At 39.8% G+C, this 18,883-nt stretch overlaps 1 protein-coding gene across 1 annotated transcript in view; it reads left to right on the top strand.

The window, feature by feature from the left end:
- Positions 1-17,566, top strand: part of SLC26A9 (solute carrier family 26 member 9) — a 185,488-nt gene extending 167,922 nt beyond the window's left edge. The window contains exons 16-21 of the mRNA XM_073666947.1: positions 1,198-1,305; positions 2,989-3,276; positions 5,828-5,882; positions 7,375-7,517; positions 15,881-15,955; positions 16,580-17,566. Coding sequence (XP_073523048.1) covers positions 1,198-1,305; positions 2,989-3,276; positions 5,828-5,882; positions 7,375-7,517; positions 15,881-15,955; positions 16,580-16,627 — 717 coding nt within the window. The 3' untranslated portion in view covers positions 16,628-17,566. The remainder of the gene's footprint in view (positions 1-1,197; positions 1,306-2,988; positions 3,277-5,827; positions 5,883-7,374; positions 7,518-15,880; positions 15,956-16,579) is intronic.
- Positions 17,567-18,883: the final 1,317 nt, after the last annotated feature.

Below are 18,883 nucleotides of genomic sequence, written 5' to 3' on the forward strand. Positions count from 1 at the left end.
CTTGGTCTTCCTTTCCTGGGGCGGTCCTCATGTGAGCCAGTTTCTTGTAGCGCTTGATGGTTTTTGCAACTGCACTTGGGGACACTTTCAAAGTTTGCCCAATTTTTCAGACTGACTGACCTTAATTTCTTAAAGTAATGATGGCCACTCATTTTTCTTTACTTAGCTGCTTTTTTCTTGCCATAATACAAATTCTAACAGTCTATTCAGTAGGACTATCAGCTGTGTATCCACCTGACTTCTGCACAAGACAACTAATGGTCCAAACCTCATTTATAAGGCAAGAAATCCCACTTATTAAACCTGACAGGGCACACCTGTGAAGTGGAAACCATTTCCGGTGACTACCTCTTGAAGCTCATCAAGAGAATGCCAAGAGTGTGCAAAGCAGTCATCAAAGCAAAAGGTGGCTACTTTGAAGAACCTAGAATATAAGACATATTTTCAGTTGTTTCACACTTTTTTGTTAAGTATATAATTCCACATGTGTTAATTCATAGTTTTGATGCCTTCAGTGTGAATGTACAATTTTCAAAGTCATGAAAATACAGAAAAATCTTTAAAAGAGAAGGTGTGTCCAAACTTTTGGTCTGTACTGTATATCCTCAACATGGAGAATCCCTTTCAGAATGCATCTGAACTGATCGCCTTAGTCCCTCTTTCAGTTCACCAGCCAAACTGCTGGGGGAAGCTGGAGCCATCCAGGCATTAGATCTACAGTGTTAGCAGCAGGAAAGAGCTAGCATGGCTACTAGAGATGGGAAGATCGATTCGTAGGACTCCAGTCCACCGGTCAGGTCAGTAAACTGTGACTGGTGGATGGGAGACCTGTGAATCTCCTTACCAACTGCCATTCCCTGCGCTTCTTTTGATTAGTCAGGCTGGAGCGACATCGGATGTGCGTCATGCTGCAATTATGACCTCGCATCAGGCCAGCTAATCAAAAGAAGAATCGGGAATGCTTGATAGGTAAGACGTGATCAGCAGGCTTCTTGTCCAGCGGTTGTCCACAGATTACGGACGTGGAGTCCTGCTAATCGATTCTCCCATCTCTAATAGCTACCACTTAGTTTATAAGTTCTACTCAATCTTCTGATTATATGTTACTACTATACTATTAAACTATATTTTATTAGTATTCTATATATTTGATAACATTCTCAAACATATTTAGATATGAACTTCTTTACCTTATAGACTGGATTGGATCCTTGCAAAGTCTATCTGGCGAAAAAGAAGTACCTGAAGAAGCATGAAGATGAAGAACTTAAAAGGCAAAGGGGGTCCGTGTTCATGAAAAGCAAGGCAAGTCTGAAGCACGTGATGAAACTAAAAAGTAGTGTCTGGTTTGGCTTCTCATCCCATATCATGTGGCAAGGCCCTTTAAAGGCTTGATTTTGACTTTTAAGATTGATGCCTCCAATAGGTACCAGTAGGGTTCTACTCTTCTTTTTCTCTGAAGAGGCTATTTGCATTTTTTTAAAAAATTATTAAGTAATAGTTTGAAAATCATCTTGCATGTTAATCATCATGAGGTTTATTGCTCCTGTTCCCTTTCGGTTGTGAATATACATTATTTCAAAAACATAAAAATAAAAGGAAATTCAAGATTTATTTTATCAAAAAGGGCCGAAATTTTCGTACTAATTAGTTTCATAATGCTTCAATATAAGGCTAAGAGCTCTATTTTTCTGACACAGTCATAAAGTTATATGATACAAAGATAGCTGCTGGCAGACACCACTAGGGGGAGCTTAAAAACTGATTTATTTATTTTTTAGCTCAGTGATAAACCCGTTCTTATTAATCTCTACCAGTGCTGGTTACAGGCACTAAACTTTGAACCTATTAGATTTAAAAATGCATAAAAAGTAGATTTAAAGGAAACCTGTGTAGACTATTTTATTACTGAATTTAGTTGTAGGTTTGTTGATGCATTACCACCCCCACCCCATACACCTCTGGGCTGATTTACAAATGACTTTAAAGTTTGACTTCTCAGCACTTGTACATGGGATTACGACATAACAGGACTATTATTGGAGTAGGACTTTCACAAGGGACACCAGCAGCTTTAATAGTAAAATTGTTCCTTTTAAAGAGAACCTGTGATGTTGAACATGAAGTCCAATCTGTGGACAATGTTAGATTTGTTGGAAAAGTTTCAGTAAAACTTGCAGTTCATTCATTGAAATTCCTGGTGTTGATATGTGTTTGAGTCCAGTGGGTGGTCATAGACACACAGGGAAGACTGTCAATCATTGAGTAGCACCGCCCACTGGACTCATATGCATGCAAACTTTAAGGATTTCAAAGAATAAAATACAAGTTTTTCTGAATCTTTTCCCATAAAATGTATATCAATCCGATCAGTTTTTCCTGCTCTATAACATTCTTCCCACAGATCAGTGGTGAACATAGACAGCAAGTGCCCTGCGAATTTAGACTTGAAAAATAACTGATATCTATTATTGTAATTCAGTTTTGGATATAATAATGTTAACATGGATCTGTCACCAGATTTTACAATATAAACTTTATAAATTATTACTTAGATCATATACCTGATGTACTTACTTTGAAAATCTGTGTCCTAATGGCTTGATAATTTTTAGATTAAGGCTAGAAGTGCTCATTTTAATATCTAGAGAGACATTTTTCAAAAGGATTATACAGTCATTCTGACATGTACTATCAAAGCAAGAATACCGGCCTCATCAGTTCTAAGAAATCTATTGAGTACCGTAATGTATGCAGTTTGTATTATAAAATTTGATGACAAATCTAGGTATACTTGCTAAGGATCTGTAATCCTTCAGTTTTTAAAGGGGAGTTTACCCTCTAAATATTTAATCCCCATTATTACAATGGGGTTTTTTTCATGAAGGTTTGGCACTAAAACAATAAATATTCTGATCACAGTGTTCAACAGGAAAAGGAACATAGTCAAGAACATATTTATTCTTTATTGTTTTCTCTGTCATTCAGACATTATCACTGCAAGAGCTACAAGAGGATTTTGATGCAACATCCCCAACTGATTCCAACAACAACAGCACAGTGAGCGGCACCAACAGTACCATCAGTTACATAGCGTCAAATACTCTGACAGTGGGAGCATCAATTCCTGTCACTATTCCAAATGGTGTATCAGCCCCAGCACAAACTGAGGATCCCATCATCATGGCCCCTCCAATTGTTCATTTCCATACCGTTATCATTGACATGAGCGGTGTGTGTTTCGTTGATCTGATGGGAATCAAAGCATTAGGAAAGGTACGCATGTCAGGTTGCTGTTGGTCACACCCTGCTAAACCCCGCCCAAATCTTTGGAAAAGTGGATGGGAGTAAAACACAAAAAGTTGCAAAATACTTGATGAAAATTTGTAACTTTTATGTGTTAGAAAACTGTTGTAAAGATTTTGGTGAATTCCCCTCTAAGTTTTTCTTTTTACGAGTAGAGGCTTAAAGATGATCGGTCAGCTTTTCTGTAATGCCTGTTTAAAGGGAACTGTCAGAAACGTTATCATCCTCCCCCATATCATTAATTTGATTGTGTGGACTTTTAAAAGATAAGCCAGTTGATCCATTTGTGACCCCAAAGTGCTGCTGCTGCAGCAGCAAGAGATTGTGATTTGAACTGCAGTCTGAAAGTGCATTGGGGCATGATCATGCACTTACAACTATTTAGCCCCCGTTTTATTCCCGAACTAACAGCACCCTTCCCTGGTGTATTGTTAGGTTGATTGTTCTGGTACACAGCCACTGACCTGTCAATCAGCCAGGGGAGAGGTGCTGCTAGGTAGGGAATACAACAGAAGCAAAGGAGCAGCAAGTGCACTGTCATGCACCAATGCACTTCCAGACTGAACTTCAAAATGCTGTTTTTCCTTCTAAACCATAACTTTCGAATCATCATGGGATCAACTGGCTTATCTTTGAAAGGGCTACACGGTCATATTAATGTTTTCTTTTTTGAGTGGTGGGTTTTTGGTAGGTTCCCTGTCAGTATTTTACATAAAAACAGCAATTGATCTTTTCTAACTACTCTGTGTTCTGCTGTTCCTCTGTTATACCTTCTAGAAATGGATTAATAAATTGAGACATAGGTGTAACATTTGACAAATTAAGTAAGGACACATCCAACTAGTAACTTCCAACTATCTGTTCAGTCATACATTTTTTAAATACTGTTCTAAACTGAAAGGTAATCTGTCAGCAGGTTTTTGCTAAGCAGCATTATGTAGGAAAATAGAACCTGATTCCAGCAATGTATCACTTAGATTACTGGGTACAGCAAGTGTGATACAATCAGTTCTTAGATGTAGAATGTAGCAGAGCTCAGAAAGCTAACCCCGCCCACATCAGGCTCTATATGCACATAGTCTATTAACATTGAGCTGCTTATCACAGGAGGGGGCGGAGTCAGACTAGCAGTCCTGTGCACATCAGACCTTTCAATTATCTTCTAGTGATAAAGCCTTCATTATAAGTAAACAACAGCACACAGTCTGATAATTGACACATCGCTGAATTTCAGTGTTTCAGCCCCTATCTCCTCCTGTCTTCAGATTACATAGCAAAAACCTGCTGACAGATTCCCTTTAATATTCTCAAAAATTGTTACATTATAGGAAATACAATTGGTCAGGGAACAGAAAAGGCAGCAGTGGGGACAGGTCCCCTTTAAATGTCATTTTCATTTTAAAATTAACATTGATTTTAGTGAAAAATGCCAGTTGTATATCATAGCTGACACCCTGCCGCAATGGTTACAATCAGTATTAGCACCAATCGCACCCATTTAACCCCTCAATAATGACAGCGGTATTTAGATGGCTATTTAAGGGATCGGGCTCCCTCTTTAAAACTATCAGCACCCTACAATCTTCGAGTACCGGTAGTTAACATAGCAACCGGAGGCCAAGTAATAACCTTCAGGTTAGACAGCTACGGTGGCCTGTAAAGTCCTGCAATATGCGAGGTCTAACAGGCAAAGTGTCAGTGTAAGGCCACGTTCACACGTTCAGTATTTGGTCAGTATTTTACATCAGTATTTGGAAGCCAAAATCAGGAGTGTGTAAAAAATCCATAAGTGGTGACGTGTTTCTGTTATACTTTTCCTCTGATTGTTCCTCACCTGGCTTTGGCTTACACATACTGATGTAAAATACTCACCAAATACTCAATGTGTGCACATGGCCTAAAACTGACAGATCTAATATCCTGCAGTCCAGAAGTATTGCAGGATATTAGATCAGTGATCAGGCAATTAAAAATCTTATCTAGGATACATAAAAAAAAATTATAAAATTAAACAAAAAATTAAATCAAAGTAAGAAAAAATAAAAGGAAAATATTTTGCCACCAAAAACTCTATTTTAGCAAAAAACAAAAGTAAACATTTGGTATCATCTTGTCCAGAACAACCCAAGCTATAAAACTGTGCCATAACCCATAAGATGAACACCGTAAAAAAAAAAAAATATGCAAAAAGTGTAGCTTTTTCATAATACTGACAGACAAAAAACTTTAAAAAAAAAGTGATTAAAAAGTCATATAAAAAAAAAAGTGATATCACTGAAAACATCATCTTTTCCTGCAAGGAATGCAGCACATCAACTTCAAATTTTTTCTATGAGCAGCCCCTGTACCCGGCCGCGTTTGAGACCCCTGCACTAGAGCAAATTGAATACAGGTATTTACAGGTTCATTTTCAGTCTGCTGCCCCCAAGTGGCAGCTTTGTGCAATAGTGGTTTACCTGTGCATGGAAAGATTATTACAATAGTATTGAAGTAAATCATTTCTTTCTGTCTCTCACAACAGTTATGTTCCAGTTACCAAAGGATCGGCGTGAACTTCTATTTAGCAGACGTGCAAGGTATGAAACACTTGTATGTGTTATGTTAGGGTTTGCCAAGAACTTTCATAAACATTGGTTTTATTCCTTCTACTAATATTTTCTTTTTTTAATTTCGCTATAAAGTTTGAGAGTTTTGGGACTTTATAATTAGTGCTAATTTTAAGGGTCTTTCCAAGGGGCATGACTCATAGATTGTTAATGCAGAGTGGTCTAAAGACACGCCCCCAGAAAACCCATGGGCACCGCCCCCTTATAAAAACCCTAAATATTGTGCCATATCCCTGGAACTGTACATTTAAATAATCAAAACATGTATTAATCAGAAGAGGAGCGGGAATACAATAATAAAAGCAACAACTGGACCTGATAACAGGTTCTCTTTATAAGGGTCAAGATAAAAAAAAATGTTTTTTTTTCAGAAACAGCAACATTCTTGTCCTTGGGAAATTAAAAGGAAACTGTCAGCAGGTTTTTGCTATATAGTCTGAGAGCAGCATAACATAGGGCAAGAAATCCTGATTCCAGGGATGCATCGCTTATTGGGCTGCTTGGCGTAGTTTTCATAGAATCCCTGTTTTATCTGATGTAGATGTAGCAGCGCTAAGTCTTCTGCTCCGTATAACCCCGCGCACACCCCTGACTGGCAGCTTCCTGTGTACACTGTGCATTGTGAGCAAGTTGTTACTGCGTGGTGGGGGCAGGGTACACTGATTAGCCTGACTGCCTGGCACATGAGCTGTAGTCCTCTAGTGTTAATCTCCTGCTGATATAATGCTGATTGCATTGAAACTACAACACATAGCCTAATAATTTATACATCGCTGGATTCTCCTGCCCTATATGAGGCTACTCTCACATTAAATAGCAAGAACCTACTGACAGATTCCCTTTAACTACTCAGGACCTGTTATTAAGGGCTCAGTGTTTGTTCAGTTTACCCGTTTTTACGATCAGTAAAAAAAAAAAATTAATGGCAAAGTTTCTCCTATATATTACAATGTTAGTGATCAAAATCACCCATACAAGTCTATTGGTCTTAGAAAAATCATGGACAGCACACATTGTCATCAGTGTAGTGTCCGTGTCCCGTGATTTTTCTCAGACTCACAGACTTGTATGTGTGATTTAGATTTTTTGATCAAAAATGGACATATTTGCATAATTTTTATAATGGGTCTGTGTTCTTTCTGTGAAACACGGTACAGCACGTACGTGGATCATGGATGTCTGAATAAGGCCCAATGTGAATGGCGCTGAGCTGCAATACTGCTGGATTGCATGCCATGTTATGAGCACATTTTCCAATAGAAGTATTGCTACTAGGGAGAACATGGTGCCTTGTGGAGGTGTTATATGACTATACACAGGGAATCCCTGCTCTGCTGTACAAGGTCTATAGATATGGCTAAACCAAACGATGAATCATGGGAGTACAGGCGAAGGCTGCGGACTGATTCACACTTGCAGATAGGGTCTTTTACATTTTTTTCTCTAATATTTTGTCTTTCAGCTCAAGTATATGATGACATTGAACTTGGTGGAGTCTTTGCTGAGGGCGGTCTGAGTCATGATAACCTCTTCATTACTGTACATGATGCTGTTCTTTATGCGCTGGCAAATAATACAGGAACAAGGCATATAACATCTGGGAAGGTATCTTATCTTATGATTCATATATGTGTTAAAATGCAGCCAATGAAGCAACCAAAATAAGAAACTTTCTCCACCTTTCAAATCTAAGAGACCCATAAAAATTGGGACTGCTGTCTATCCAGCCACTACTAAAAGTTCTTATGGCACAATTAGCCGATATTATTATTTTATCACTGGACAATGCAAATTAACAGCTTTAAAAAGTTTGTGCAAGATTAGAGAAAAAGATATTTTCTTCCACAAACAGCTCACTTATTGTAGATGACTGTCTTGTATTGAAATCCAGGGCCAACACATGGATTTCGGTAACAGATATGCCAGCAGATCCACAGAAGGATTAGACCAATTGTCATTTTAAAGGCAATCTCGCAGCAGGATTTCACCCTCAATCTATTTATATGTGCATGTAGCTCTTTCGAAGACAAATTCATAAAGAAGACCTTTACACGGCCAGTCCGTTCCGCCGTTACTCAGAAATCAGTGTTTGAATCAGTATGCAAAGGGGGCTGAAGTGCTTTTCTAAAGGCCCCGTCACACATAACGAGATCGCTAGCGAGATCGTTGATATGTCACGGTTTTTGTGACGCAATAGCGATCTTGCTAGCGATCTCGTTATGTCTGACAGGTAGCAATGATCGGGCCCCTGCTGTGAGATCGCTGATCGTTACAAAGCTTCCTGGACCATTCCTGGGTCGTTGCGCTCCCGCTGGGCAGTGTGCATCGCTGTATTTGACACCTTATTAATGACCTCATTAGCGATTCAGAACTGAGACACGTAGGCATGCATAAATTGGACTTTTCCGCGCCCCTCGTCCCCGATTGGTGGTCGCTACAGCGTTCTCATTTTCCGCCGTGCATAAAGAAGGCAACAGAATAGCGATTCCATCCTTTGTTTCTGACCTCGTGCTGGATTGCAAATCCTAGCAGAATTCTCCGGGCTGTTGATATCCGTTCATTCGACTGAGTCCTGATTTTGAGTAATTTTATGCACGCCTTTGTGACACAGTACAGTCCCTATCAAGGTGTGGATCGTTGAAATAGCTGCTGTGTGAAAGCGTCCCAACGACCGCCGAGATCGTTGGTTAGATCGCTGGGGCGGCCGAAATCGTTGGGAAGTTCTGCATGTTTGACAGCTCCCCAGCGATCACGAAACGACTCTCCAGCGATCCCAAAACCGTGACGTAATAACGGTCTCGCTAGAGATCTCGTTATGTATGACGGGGCCTTAAGTCTCCATCACTCCGGCTCTATTCCCCGCCCAGTTCTACCTTCTGCTTGACTCACAACTTGTTTGCTTGAAGTCATACAGCAAAGGAGCTGTAGAAGAAGCAGGAGGCCCTGGGCTGGTAATTGAGCCAAAGTGACAAAGGCTTGGGAAGAGTTTTTTATCCTCATTCAAATGCAGATTGCTCAGGAATGGAGGAACAGACCGTCTGGGTAAAGGCATGGCTAGATTTTTCTTCCTAAGAGCTACATGTGTATATAAATAATTGGGAGGGGGGCTCATGGTGATGAATTTCCTTTAGTAGAATCTGGGCCAAAATATTCAGCAAATCCTGAATGTATCAACTTACCTAAGGGATTGTACACACTTACCTAACAAATTTTTATCAGTGTGTAAGGCAAAGTTATACAACATTTGGATATACATTATGTTTTTAAAGACATTTGTGTTGTGTGAGTGAATACAAATATCCCTTTTCTACATTCAGATGCTAAATAAAGTCTATCTTGAACTAGTCTGCAACATATGGGTATAAATATGAGCTATCAGCCTAACTTTCAGGCCAGGGAAGTTACTTGTCCTTCAGCTGTTATTAGAGGGGTTGTCCATCTCTAACAGTAGAGCATGCTGAAAAAAATAAAAAATAATACTAAACTTTCCAATGTCATGACGTTCCTCCTATAACGCGAAGAATTTCCCTGCCAGTCTCTATACTTTCTCTTCCAGCCAAAGGTTTTCAGGCTCTGTTTGTAACAAAAATTCATTAGCTGGTAAAACTTTTAAGAATTTGATATACTGTACACAAAGGGCAGTTTTATCTAAGCTTTTACATCAGAAAACTGGCATAAAAGCTTTGAAAAGTTGCAGTTTTTGTGCGCATCAGTGAGCTGTGCTAAAATGTAGTGACCATTGACATTTTTATGCCAGTTTGAATCAGCTTAGATGACATGGGCAAAGCTGGGAAGGAGCCAGGTTGGGATGGGGCAAGGCCACATACGCCCACCCATAAAATTAATTAAAGGAGTGTTTTAAAATTGATTTATTTAGTTAGACAGGATGAAAATAAGCATGTTTACAATTGACTTGCTTATTATATTTGCAGTCATTCTCCTTCAATGAGAGATTTTACTTTTTACAGTGTAGAGTTTGTTTCCATGGAGCCCGACCTATAGTGACTGGGTGAGAATGCACAGTAGTTACAGTCCAGGAGAGAAGTTAACTCCTAACATACCGGCCACTGCTCCCCAGACCTTTGATTTCTATACAGCAGTTAGCTGCTCACTTCCTTCGAGCTCTCTCTCATCTTCTGAAGAGATACAGCTATAAATCACCAGCCCATAGTTTTCACAGTCGTTCTCCTAACCATGGCTTTCTGCTTTCCCTGTCTGGACCTATGTACTTGTTCAAATGCCCTGTTATATCTATGTGTAAATACAGGGATAACAGTGTAGACTCAGAACAAACCACTGCGGGTTGAATGAGTTATAGCAGATCTTGAGCTTCATAGTTCTACTAATATGATGTTCACCAGAGCGGTCACTCAAGAAGGAGAGCCTGCCCTGCTAGAAACCAGGAAGTAAGAAAACTGTAAGGAATCGGATGCTTTCACATTGTGTTCAAGCGTCCGTTCGGTAACCCCGTCGGTGCTTACGCCCGAGCCCCCAGCAAAACCAGATTTGGCGCCGATGGAGCCATAGATTATAATGATATCGCCACAGCGAACGCGTGCTCTGATGTGCATCATTTTTGGGCGTGTACGCCTACTGGCGGTGGACACTCAGATGCAGTAGATTGCATTTGGCTGTCCACCTCCAGTAGACATATATGCCTGAAAATTATGTACCTCAGAGTGCACGTTCGCTCTATCGGCGCCATTAAAGTCTATGGCCTACGTTCGAATTGCATTTTGAAGGGGAGCACTGACGGGGCCACCGAACAGGTGCCTAAAGCAATGCATTGCTCTGAGCTGCTCAAGGGACAACTTGAGAATGCCCCTTTAATAATGACAAAATGTTGTACATCAGAAATGCTACTCCAGTACCTGACACCATGCAGAAGTTGAGCCAAATTCATTAAATAGTGTGTGCCTCTTAATTAATTTAGAACATCCGACTTCATGGAGCACTTCATTAAGATTAGGGTTGGGTACGCCAGTCCTGATGGATTGGCCCCAAAGTATATTTGCAAGTATTATTATTATTTATTATTATAGCGCCATTTATTCCATGGCACTTTACATGTGAAAAAGGGGTATACATACAAGAACAAATTACAATAATCTTGAACACAACGTGACAGCGACTGGTACAGGAGAAGTGAGGACCCTGCCCGCGAGGGCTCACAATCTACAAGGGATGGGTGAAGATACAGTAGGTGAGGGTAGAGCTGGTCGTGCAGCGGTAGTTACTGCAGGTTGTAGGCTTGTCGGAAGAGGTAGGTCTTCAGGCTCTTTTTGAAGGTTTCCACGGTCGACGAGAGTCTGATGTGTTGGGGTAGAGAGTTCCAGAGAAGAGGGGAAGCACGGGAGAAATCTAGTATGCGATTGTGGGAGGAGGAGATTAGAGGGGAGCAGAGAAGAAGATCTTGTGAGGATCGGAGGTTGCGTGCAGGTATGTATCGGGAGACTAGGTCACAGATGTATGGAGGAGACAGGTTGTGGATGGCTTTGCATGTCATGGTTAGGGTTTTGAACTGGAGTCTCTGGGTAATGGGGAGCCAGTGAAGAGATTGACAGAGAGGAGAGGCCGGGGAATAGCGGGGGGACAGGTGGATTAGTCGGGCTGCAGAGTTTAGGATAGATTGGAGGGGTGCGAGAGTGTTAGAGGGGAGGCCACAGAGCAGGAGGTTGCAGTAATCAAGGCGGGAGATGATGAGGGCGTGCACTAGTGTTTTTGCAGATTCATGGTTGAGGAATGTGCGGATCCGGGAGATATTTTTGAGTTGGAGTCGGCAGGAAGTGGAAAGGGCTTGGATATGTGGTTTGAAGGAGAGTTCAGAGTCCAGGGTTACCCCAAGGCAGCGAGCTTGATGGACTGGGGAGAGTAGGCAGCCATTGACTATGATGGATAGGTCAGTTGGGGGGGTTGAATGAGATGGCAGAAAGATGATGAATTTTTTTTTGTCCATGTTAAGTTTTAGAAATCTGTCAGAGAAGAAGGATGAGATGGCGGACAGATATTGTGGGATTCTGGTTAGTAAGGAGGTGATATCGGGTCCAGAGAGGTAGATCTGTGTGTCATCAGCATAGAGGTGATAATGAAAGCCATGAGACTCTATGAGCTGTCCCAGGCCTAAGGTGTAGATGGAGAAGAGCAGGGTTCCTAGAACTGAACCTTGGGGGACACCGACAGAACAGAACAGAACCTTTTAGTATTCAGTGATTAGGCCTTCTTTTCATATGCCCCCATGATGTACAGCTGCTAGACAAATGCCTTTTAGATCAATAACATAATCTTATAGTGACTGTTTACACTATATTTTCCATGTGAAATTAAAACTCCATTCATTTCCTTCTTATTAGGCTGGCTCTATTTCAAATCTGATTAAGAAATACAGGTTATTGTGTTTATAACCAAGAATAATTGCAGTCACAGTTTGGGCTGTTTTGGAATCTAGTATGTGACCAGGAAAATAATTTTTAGAGTCTCTGCAGCATTAGCACCAACCTTCTGAAGGACATGTAGCTTTAGTAGTCTTGTATGCTTAGAGATTTAATTTACTGCCTTTATATTGTAATGAGTATAAGATTACTTGTTCATATTTACATTATTTTACTGTACATTCCTCTGGTGTGTGTAATAGATATATTGCTGTACTATTCACAGATAAGAACTGAAGACTTGAATTTCATAGAAAATATAAGGTCATTAGGGTCATCCTTAGCTAATATTGATTCAAGGTCTCTGCTTTTGACGAGAGAGCAGAGGTCACTTAGAAGTTCATCTTTTCAAGCATTTTTCTTGACTTTTCCTCCACTGAATTTGAGGTTCTTCTAAGACTGAAATCACATGTGCATTGTCATTTCTGTCGTGTCATAGCAGCTGAAAACTGAAGCACGAGATCTGTCACATGACTGATACCAATGACTTTTAATGTGGTCTATCAGGTTGTACCTTGTGCCAGTAACGTTCAGTAACTTTTACATGTACCATATGTCTGTGCGTGGTATGCGGGTTCTTGGTTCAATGTCAGATGGCTAGTGTCATGCAAGGTGTGGGAAAAACTTAGGGGAACACAGAGGGAAGAAGGAAAGGGAGCCCAGACACTAGGGAAAGGGGGAGTGTAGACCTCCTTGTCTGGTCTAGTGTCACCCTGTCTCAACTACCATCCCTATATTGGCCCTTCACTAATCGCTGCACGTGTGCCTCGCCCTGACTTTCACTGACGTATGACTAAGGCTAGGGAAGGAAGGAGATGTGCACTAGTCGATCTCCACTAAACTCTATAGACAACAAGGGTAGACAAACGGGGGAATTGCTTAGCTTTAGATGACTGTAAACAAATACGCACACGGCCTCAAGCTCCAGAGAGGAGGAAATACTGCTTTTGCTAAAGCCTCACAAGTACTAATGAATATTGCCGTCACCTCCCTCTCAGACACACCAGGTATTTATACACACAGGCCAGGGTGCTAATTAGCCTGAGGGAGGTAGCCGCTGGTTCTTAGAAACAGCCAGCCTCTAGGAAGATGTTTGTAATGCCAAAGAGATCTCCTGCAACCAACTGCAGGGCGACTGTCTGTCACCTTTAACACACCCGTGACAGCTAGTGACTAGACAATCTATACATTAATGTATAGACAAAGTAGAATATTTTTCAAACTATAACATGCATTTTTAAGTTCTAAAAACTAAGAGAACTGTTCTGTTTTCCCTGTTTGTAGGCCAAGGAGAAATGGAAACATAGAGGATTAGATGAGTCTGTCCAAATCATACTTTAGAGGGTAGTTAGTCACAGACATGAGGTTGTTAGTGAAATAGGCCAGCAAACATCTAATGCACCCTGTGTATATTCTGTATCCTAATGCGCCATGTAAAGTGGAGTTATCTCTTCTACTTTTTTTCTGCTGTTTCATGTCTGTAGCCTTCCATTCAGTCAGCAAACTAATCAATGTCAGGTATTAGGAATCATCCACAAATTGTAAATTTTCTCAGTTCTTTGCTTTTATATTTTGAAGCCAAAATCAAGAAGAAATAAGTATAAACTATTCACTATTAAATTTTCCCTGTGCTTAGGATCCAGTCTTGAGCTAGCTTATTAAAAAGATTGTCCAATAGGTCTAATGATGGACTCATGATCATTCTAAAGTTAAAAAAAATATATGTATACGCACCTACTAACCTTCCGCTGCTCCATTATACTGCTGCTGGTCTTCTGGCTTCTTCTGGTGGCGGGAAGTGTTATGTGACCGCTACAGAGAATTAGCAATCACTGATTGGCTGCAGCACTATAGATCTGTCAGAGGTTGAAGAAATAATCTTATTCAGCTCTTTCTTCTGGTTGCAATGGTACCCTTATTCCCCCTGCCACAAAAGGAAACCTGCAGGGAACAATTCCATCAGTAGTGAGCAGCGGTAGGCGGTTGGAAGGTGAGTATGTAGGGATTTTTACTGTTAGCACCACCATGACCTAATTTTTAGCTAAATAAAAGTAGTGGACAACCTCTTTAATATGCTAAACCAGGAGTGGATCATAAAAACCAGTTTCGTAAACCAGTCTTAATGTGGGGCTTGCAGGAATGAGATGTGCAAATTAATTAATTCATAAATGAATTGGGTGCATATTATCAATGGCATGCACCTCGCCAGAAATAAATGATATGTTCTCAGATTGGTCTTTTGGAACTATAGCTTTGATTGGATATGCAATAGGGGTTATCTTGTTATTTTTCATGGGACCTATGGCATCGAAGCAAAGGCTTTAAAAGGTCTGTTACTCCATATGATCACTTATTGTAGCCCCAGCCCCCTGAGGAAGCCTGTTGAGGCTAAACTTGTTGGGGTGGCTATGTACTTATTTTCGTTAGCACTAATGAAACCTGTGTATATCATAGATTACAGATACTTTATTTATGCTGTATCAACCCATGGACTGCAGTCATGGTATAGACAGGGTAGCATAGCTTCAACAAGGCATTTAGGTTGATCTGCTAAGTGTGTAGGATCTAAGGATCGTACTCCAAATAGAAATAACACAGGCTCACTATTGTACTTTTAATCAGACTTTACCACTTTTAAATAAAAATAATAAAAGTCATGTGTTAGATATCCCTTAATTAGGGTTTATTTACCCATTGGGTAATTTGGTAATATTGGCAGCACGGTGGCGCAGTGGTTAGCACTGTAGCCTTGCAGCGCTGGGGTCCTGGGTTCAAATCTCACCAAGGACAACATCTACAAGGAGTTTGTATGTTCCCCCCATGTTTGCGTGGATTTCCTCCAGTTTCCTCCCACCCTCCAAAGACATACTAATAGGGAATTTAGATAGTGTTGTCCCCAATGGGGACAGTGATGATAATATCTGTGAAGCACTGTGGAATTAATGGTGCTATATAAGTGAGTAAAATAAATAAATATGAATTTCTGATGTAAAGTCACCACTTTAGATGAATTTGAGTGGCGGTTGTAACCACACCCTAACCCAGCCCCTCTCCAGATTCACCCATTTTGGCAGAACTGCTTGAAGCTGGTGTGAAAAAGCCAAAAGTTGCTACATTTTTGCCCAAAAATGTTGTGATTATTCAAAGTATTTTATGCTAATTTTCTGCCGTAAACATTTTGATGTATTAACTCCTACGTGTCGTATGGTCCATTTAGTTTTGTAATCTGGATAAGGCAGCTTTTCTCAACATTCATTGCACTTTAGAATCTCAATCTGTTCAAAAAAAGTTGCTATCAATCCAGGACCTATCTTATTATTTATTCTGAGTATGTTCACTCAGTCAGAGCCCATTATGTCTACACCCTTTTAATGAACCAGCAACTTTGCTTTGGAAATATAGAAACTTCTTTTTCCCAACTATTGTCTTTCTTAGTAAGCTACTTATATTGATATTTTACTGTTATCGTATTTCTCCTCAATTAAATGGCTCTGCCAACATGTTCTAATACATCAATGACGACACCAGCATCTATTTCAGGGTTCTGGTGACACGGAGATTTGTGTGCAGGACACACAAGATGAAGTCAGTGAGGATTATCCAAATCTTGAAGAGGTGAGTGAAAATGAACTCAATGGCGGATACTGTTTAAATTAATCTCCATGTTACTATCAGTTTTCAAAAGCCGTGTGTTGCGTTACTGTATAACTTATATGGCTATGACTTGTAATAAAGGATTTTAATCATTTTAATCAACAAAGTGATGCGTGTCTTGACAAAAATACAATTATGTCAAATCACAAAGTAAAGCTGAGCTATTTAAAAAGTAGATAGTTAAAAGTGACTTCATGTGTACACACTCTGAAAATATTATTAATGAATCAGCTAGGTAGTAACCTTAAAGAGAGTCTGTCAGCATAAAATGACTGTTCAAACCAAGCACACGCCCTCAGTGCACCTTTGGCAGTGCACCTTCCCACCTATTTGTTTTCAATCTATCTGCGCCTATCGACAGGAGCCAGAGGAGGGTGGAGTTAGATGACAAGCAAGTAGGTGGGAAGGTGCTCTGAACTCTTTGACCACGACAAAAGTGCATCGAGCGCATGTGCTTGGTTTGAACACTCATTTTGTGCTGACAGACTCCCTTTAAATGACCGCAATAGTCTTTAAAGGTACCGATTCTTTGGAGACCATCCTGACCAATTTTTTTATTCATTGCTTTTATTTTTTTTTATCCAGGCTATGTTTGGCAGTATGTTCCAAGCTGAAATCCAAACAGCGTTGTGAAGTGTAATGTGAACAGTGGTCTTTTGCAAAAAAAAACAAAACAGTGCTCCATTGCTTCTAAAATCATTGGTTGATGACATTGGGGTCTTCAAGGCACAGTTGCTAAAGCCATTTCAAGCCAAGAAATCCACCCTCTTGAACATTGGAAAAGCTAAGTCTACTGCTTTTAATAAAAAAAAAAAAAGTAAAATAGAAAGAAAGTGACTCAGGTGACATGATGTGGTTTCTTGCTCAGAAACTGAAAGCTGCTTGGAAAGTGAATTCCCGCTCGTACCTCAGTCCCAATACTGTTGTTGCGTCCATTTCAATGTGTCTGTTGTGGATGAAAAGTTCATCAGTATCTCCCAAGGATCTTTTATAAATGAAATAAAGGAAACAAAAGAAAAATGGAAAACCTATGCCAATATATTTTTCAGTGAACTCAATACAAGAACAGTTAATAGTTTAAGGCACTGTAAAAACGTGATAATTTTTGGACCAATGTTGACTTTGCAAGCAAGCGCAAAGTAAGACATGATTATTCAATGCTGCTTTCTGAAAATCAAGCAATGAATGTACAGACTTAATATTTATGCCAGTAATTGAAATCAAACCATTTATGAGAAGTCAGAGGCTTTAAATCACTACCTATTGCAGGGATTACTAGCAGATTAATATTATTATTATCCACAGATGTGAAGTATACACCCTCCTGTACTACAACCTAATACAGTACAATGAATGTCAATGGCCAAGGTGTTTACGACTTCAGCACTAAAACTGCGGAGCCAATAACGCTTTATGCTGCAGTCAAGAGACAATATGCACCGTGTTTCTAATGTACATAGAAGAAAAAGTTAGTTCGACAATTTTATTTATTTCATGTGGATGTTGATCCCTGTCTTTGCCATTGTAAAATTTCAAGTATTAAACTATTGGTCACAAGGGTGACAAAAATGACATATTGTTTATTGTCCTGTTACTGCATATAGTTTTATCCACATTTATTTGAGACAATGTATTAGCAATCATCCTTGCTTTTGTTTTTTGAAATAGGTAACACTAGCTTAGACAAAGCAATTCAAGAAGAGAGGAAACACACCGAACCTTGCAAATGAATAAATTGATTTTGCCTTTCATATCTAATAGAGACCACTAGCTCATGCAATTAAATGGTAATGTGAAGGAAAAAAGCTGTTGGTATCATAAAAAATTCCAAACTATATTTTGTCCTTATTAAAAAGTGCATGATGCAGATAGGCTGGTAAGAATTACATTTATGTGTTTCGACCATATACCGCTCTTATAACATGTTACGATTAAGACCGGTATACAGTTAAAACTCGGAAACATGATTCTTACCAGCCTCTCTCTATAATTCTCTTTTTAATAAGGATTGGAATTTTTCTGATACCAACATTACCTTTAAAGCACATCCTCAAAATTGTTGTCCTCTTTATATATTTCAATCATCATATTATATTGCACTGTGTACTTACAATTGCTGATTTTGCCTTTCTACCCAGTAAATGCTTCTCTGTTCCATTAGGTTTATGACATCATGTGATTAAAAACTGACTAGCTGAATTTTTCTAAGCTCTATGTAGAAACAGGAGGTCAGTTTTTCCAGTATGACTCATAAGTCACTGCAAAAGTCCCTGGCAGAGGGGAGGAGCAGAGCAGCTGGGTCAGGAGGTGAAGAGGGGAATGATAAATGTAGGAACAAGAGACTTCTTGTTTCTACATAGAGCAGAGCAAAAAGAAGAATTATCAGGGTAGAAAGGCAAAACGAGCAATTGTAAGTACACGGTGCTATATAATATGAAGACTGAAATATATTAAGAGGATAAAACTTTGATGGGAGGAGGAGTGCTACTTTAACAGTGGTGGTAAGTTTAGACAGGATGAGGCGTACTAGTGGACATATGCACAGACACATTCATGTTAAAGGGGTTGTCCAGGATATGATATTGATGACCAATTTGATATTGATGACCATAGCATAGGTCACCAATATCAGATTAGTGGGAGTCTGACTGACATTCGACAACCCCATTAATCAGCTGTTTTTAGCTCTGGTGGAGGCCAGAACAGCACAGCTCTGTTCACTGTGAAATGGCTGTTGCCGAAATCTACATCTAAATCTACTCCTGCTGAAGTAAATAGGCTTGAAGGTCTCAATTCATTGAGGTGTTTTTGCTGGTTTTCTATGAAAAACATCCTGAAATTTTGCAAAAGTTTTACATTTGTGCAAACATTTTGTGACTTTTGGCGTGT

This window comes from Phyllobates terribilis, unplaced genomic scaffold (genome assembly GCF_046119375.1).
Source record: "Phyllobates terribilis strain yellow unplaced genomic scaffold, ASM4611937v1 Scaffold_2__4_contigs__length_985480577, whole genome shotgun sequence".
Lineage (NCBI taxonomy): Eukaryota > Metazoa > Chordata > Amphibia > Anura > Dendrobatidae > Phyllobates > Phyllobates terribilis.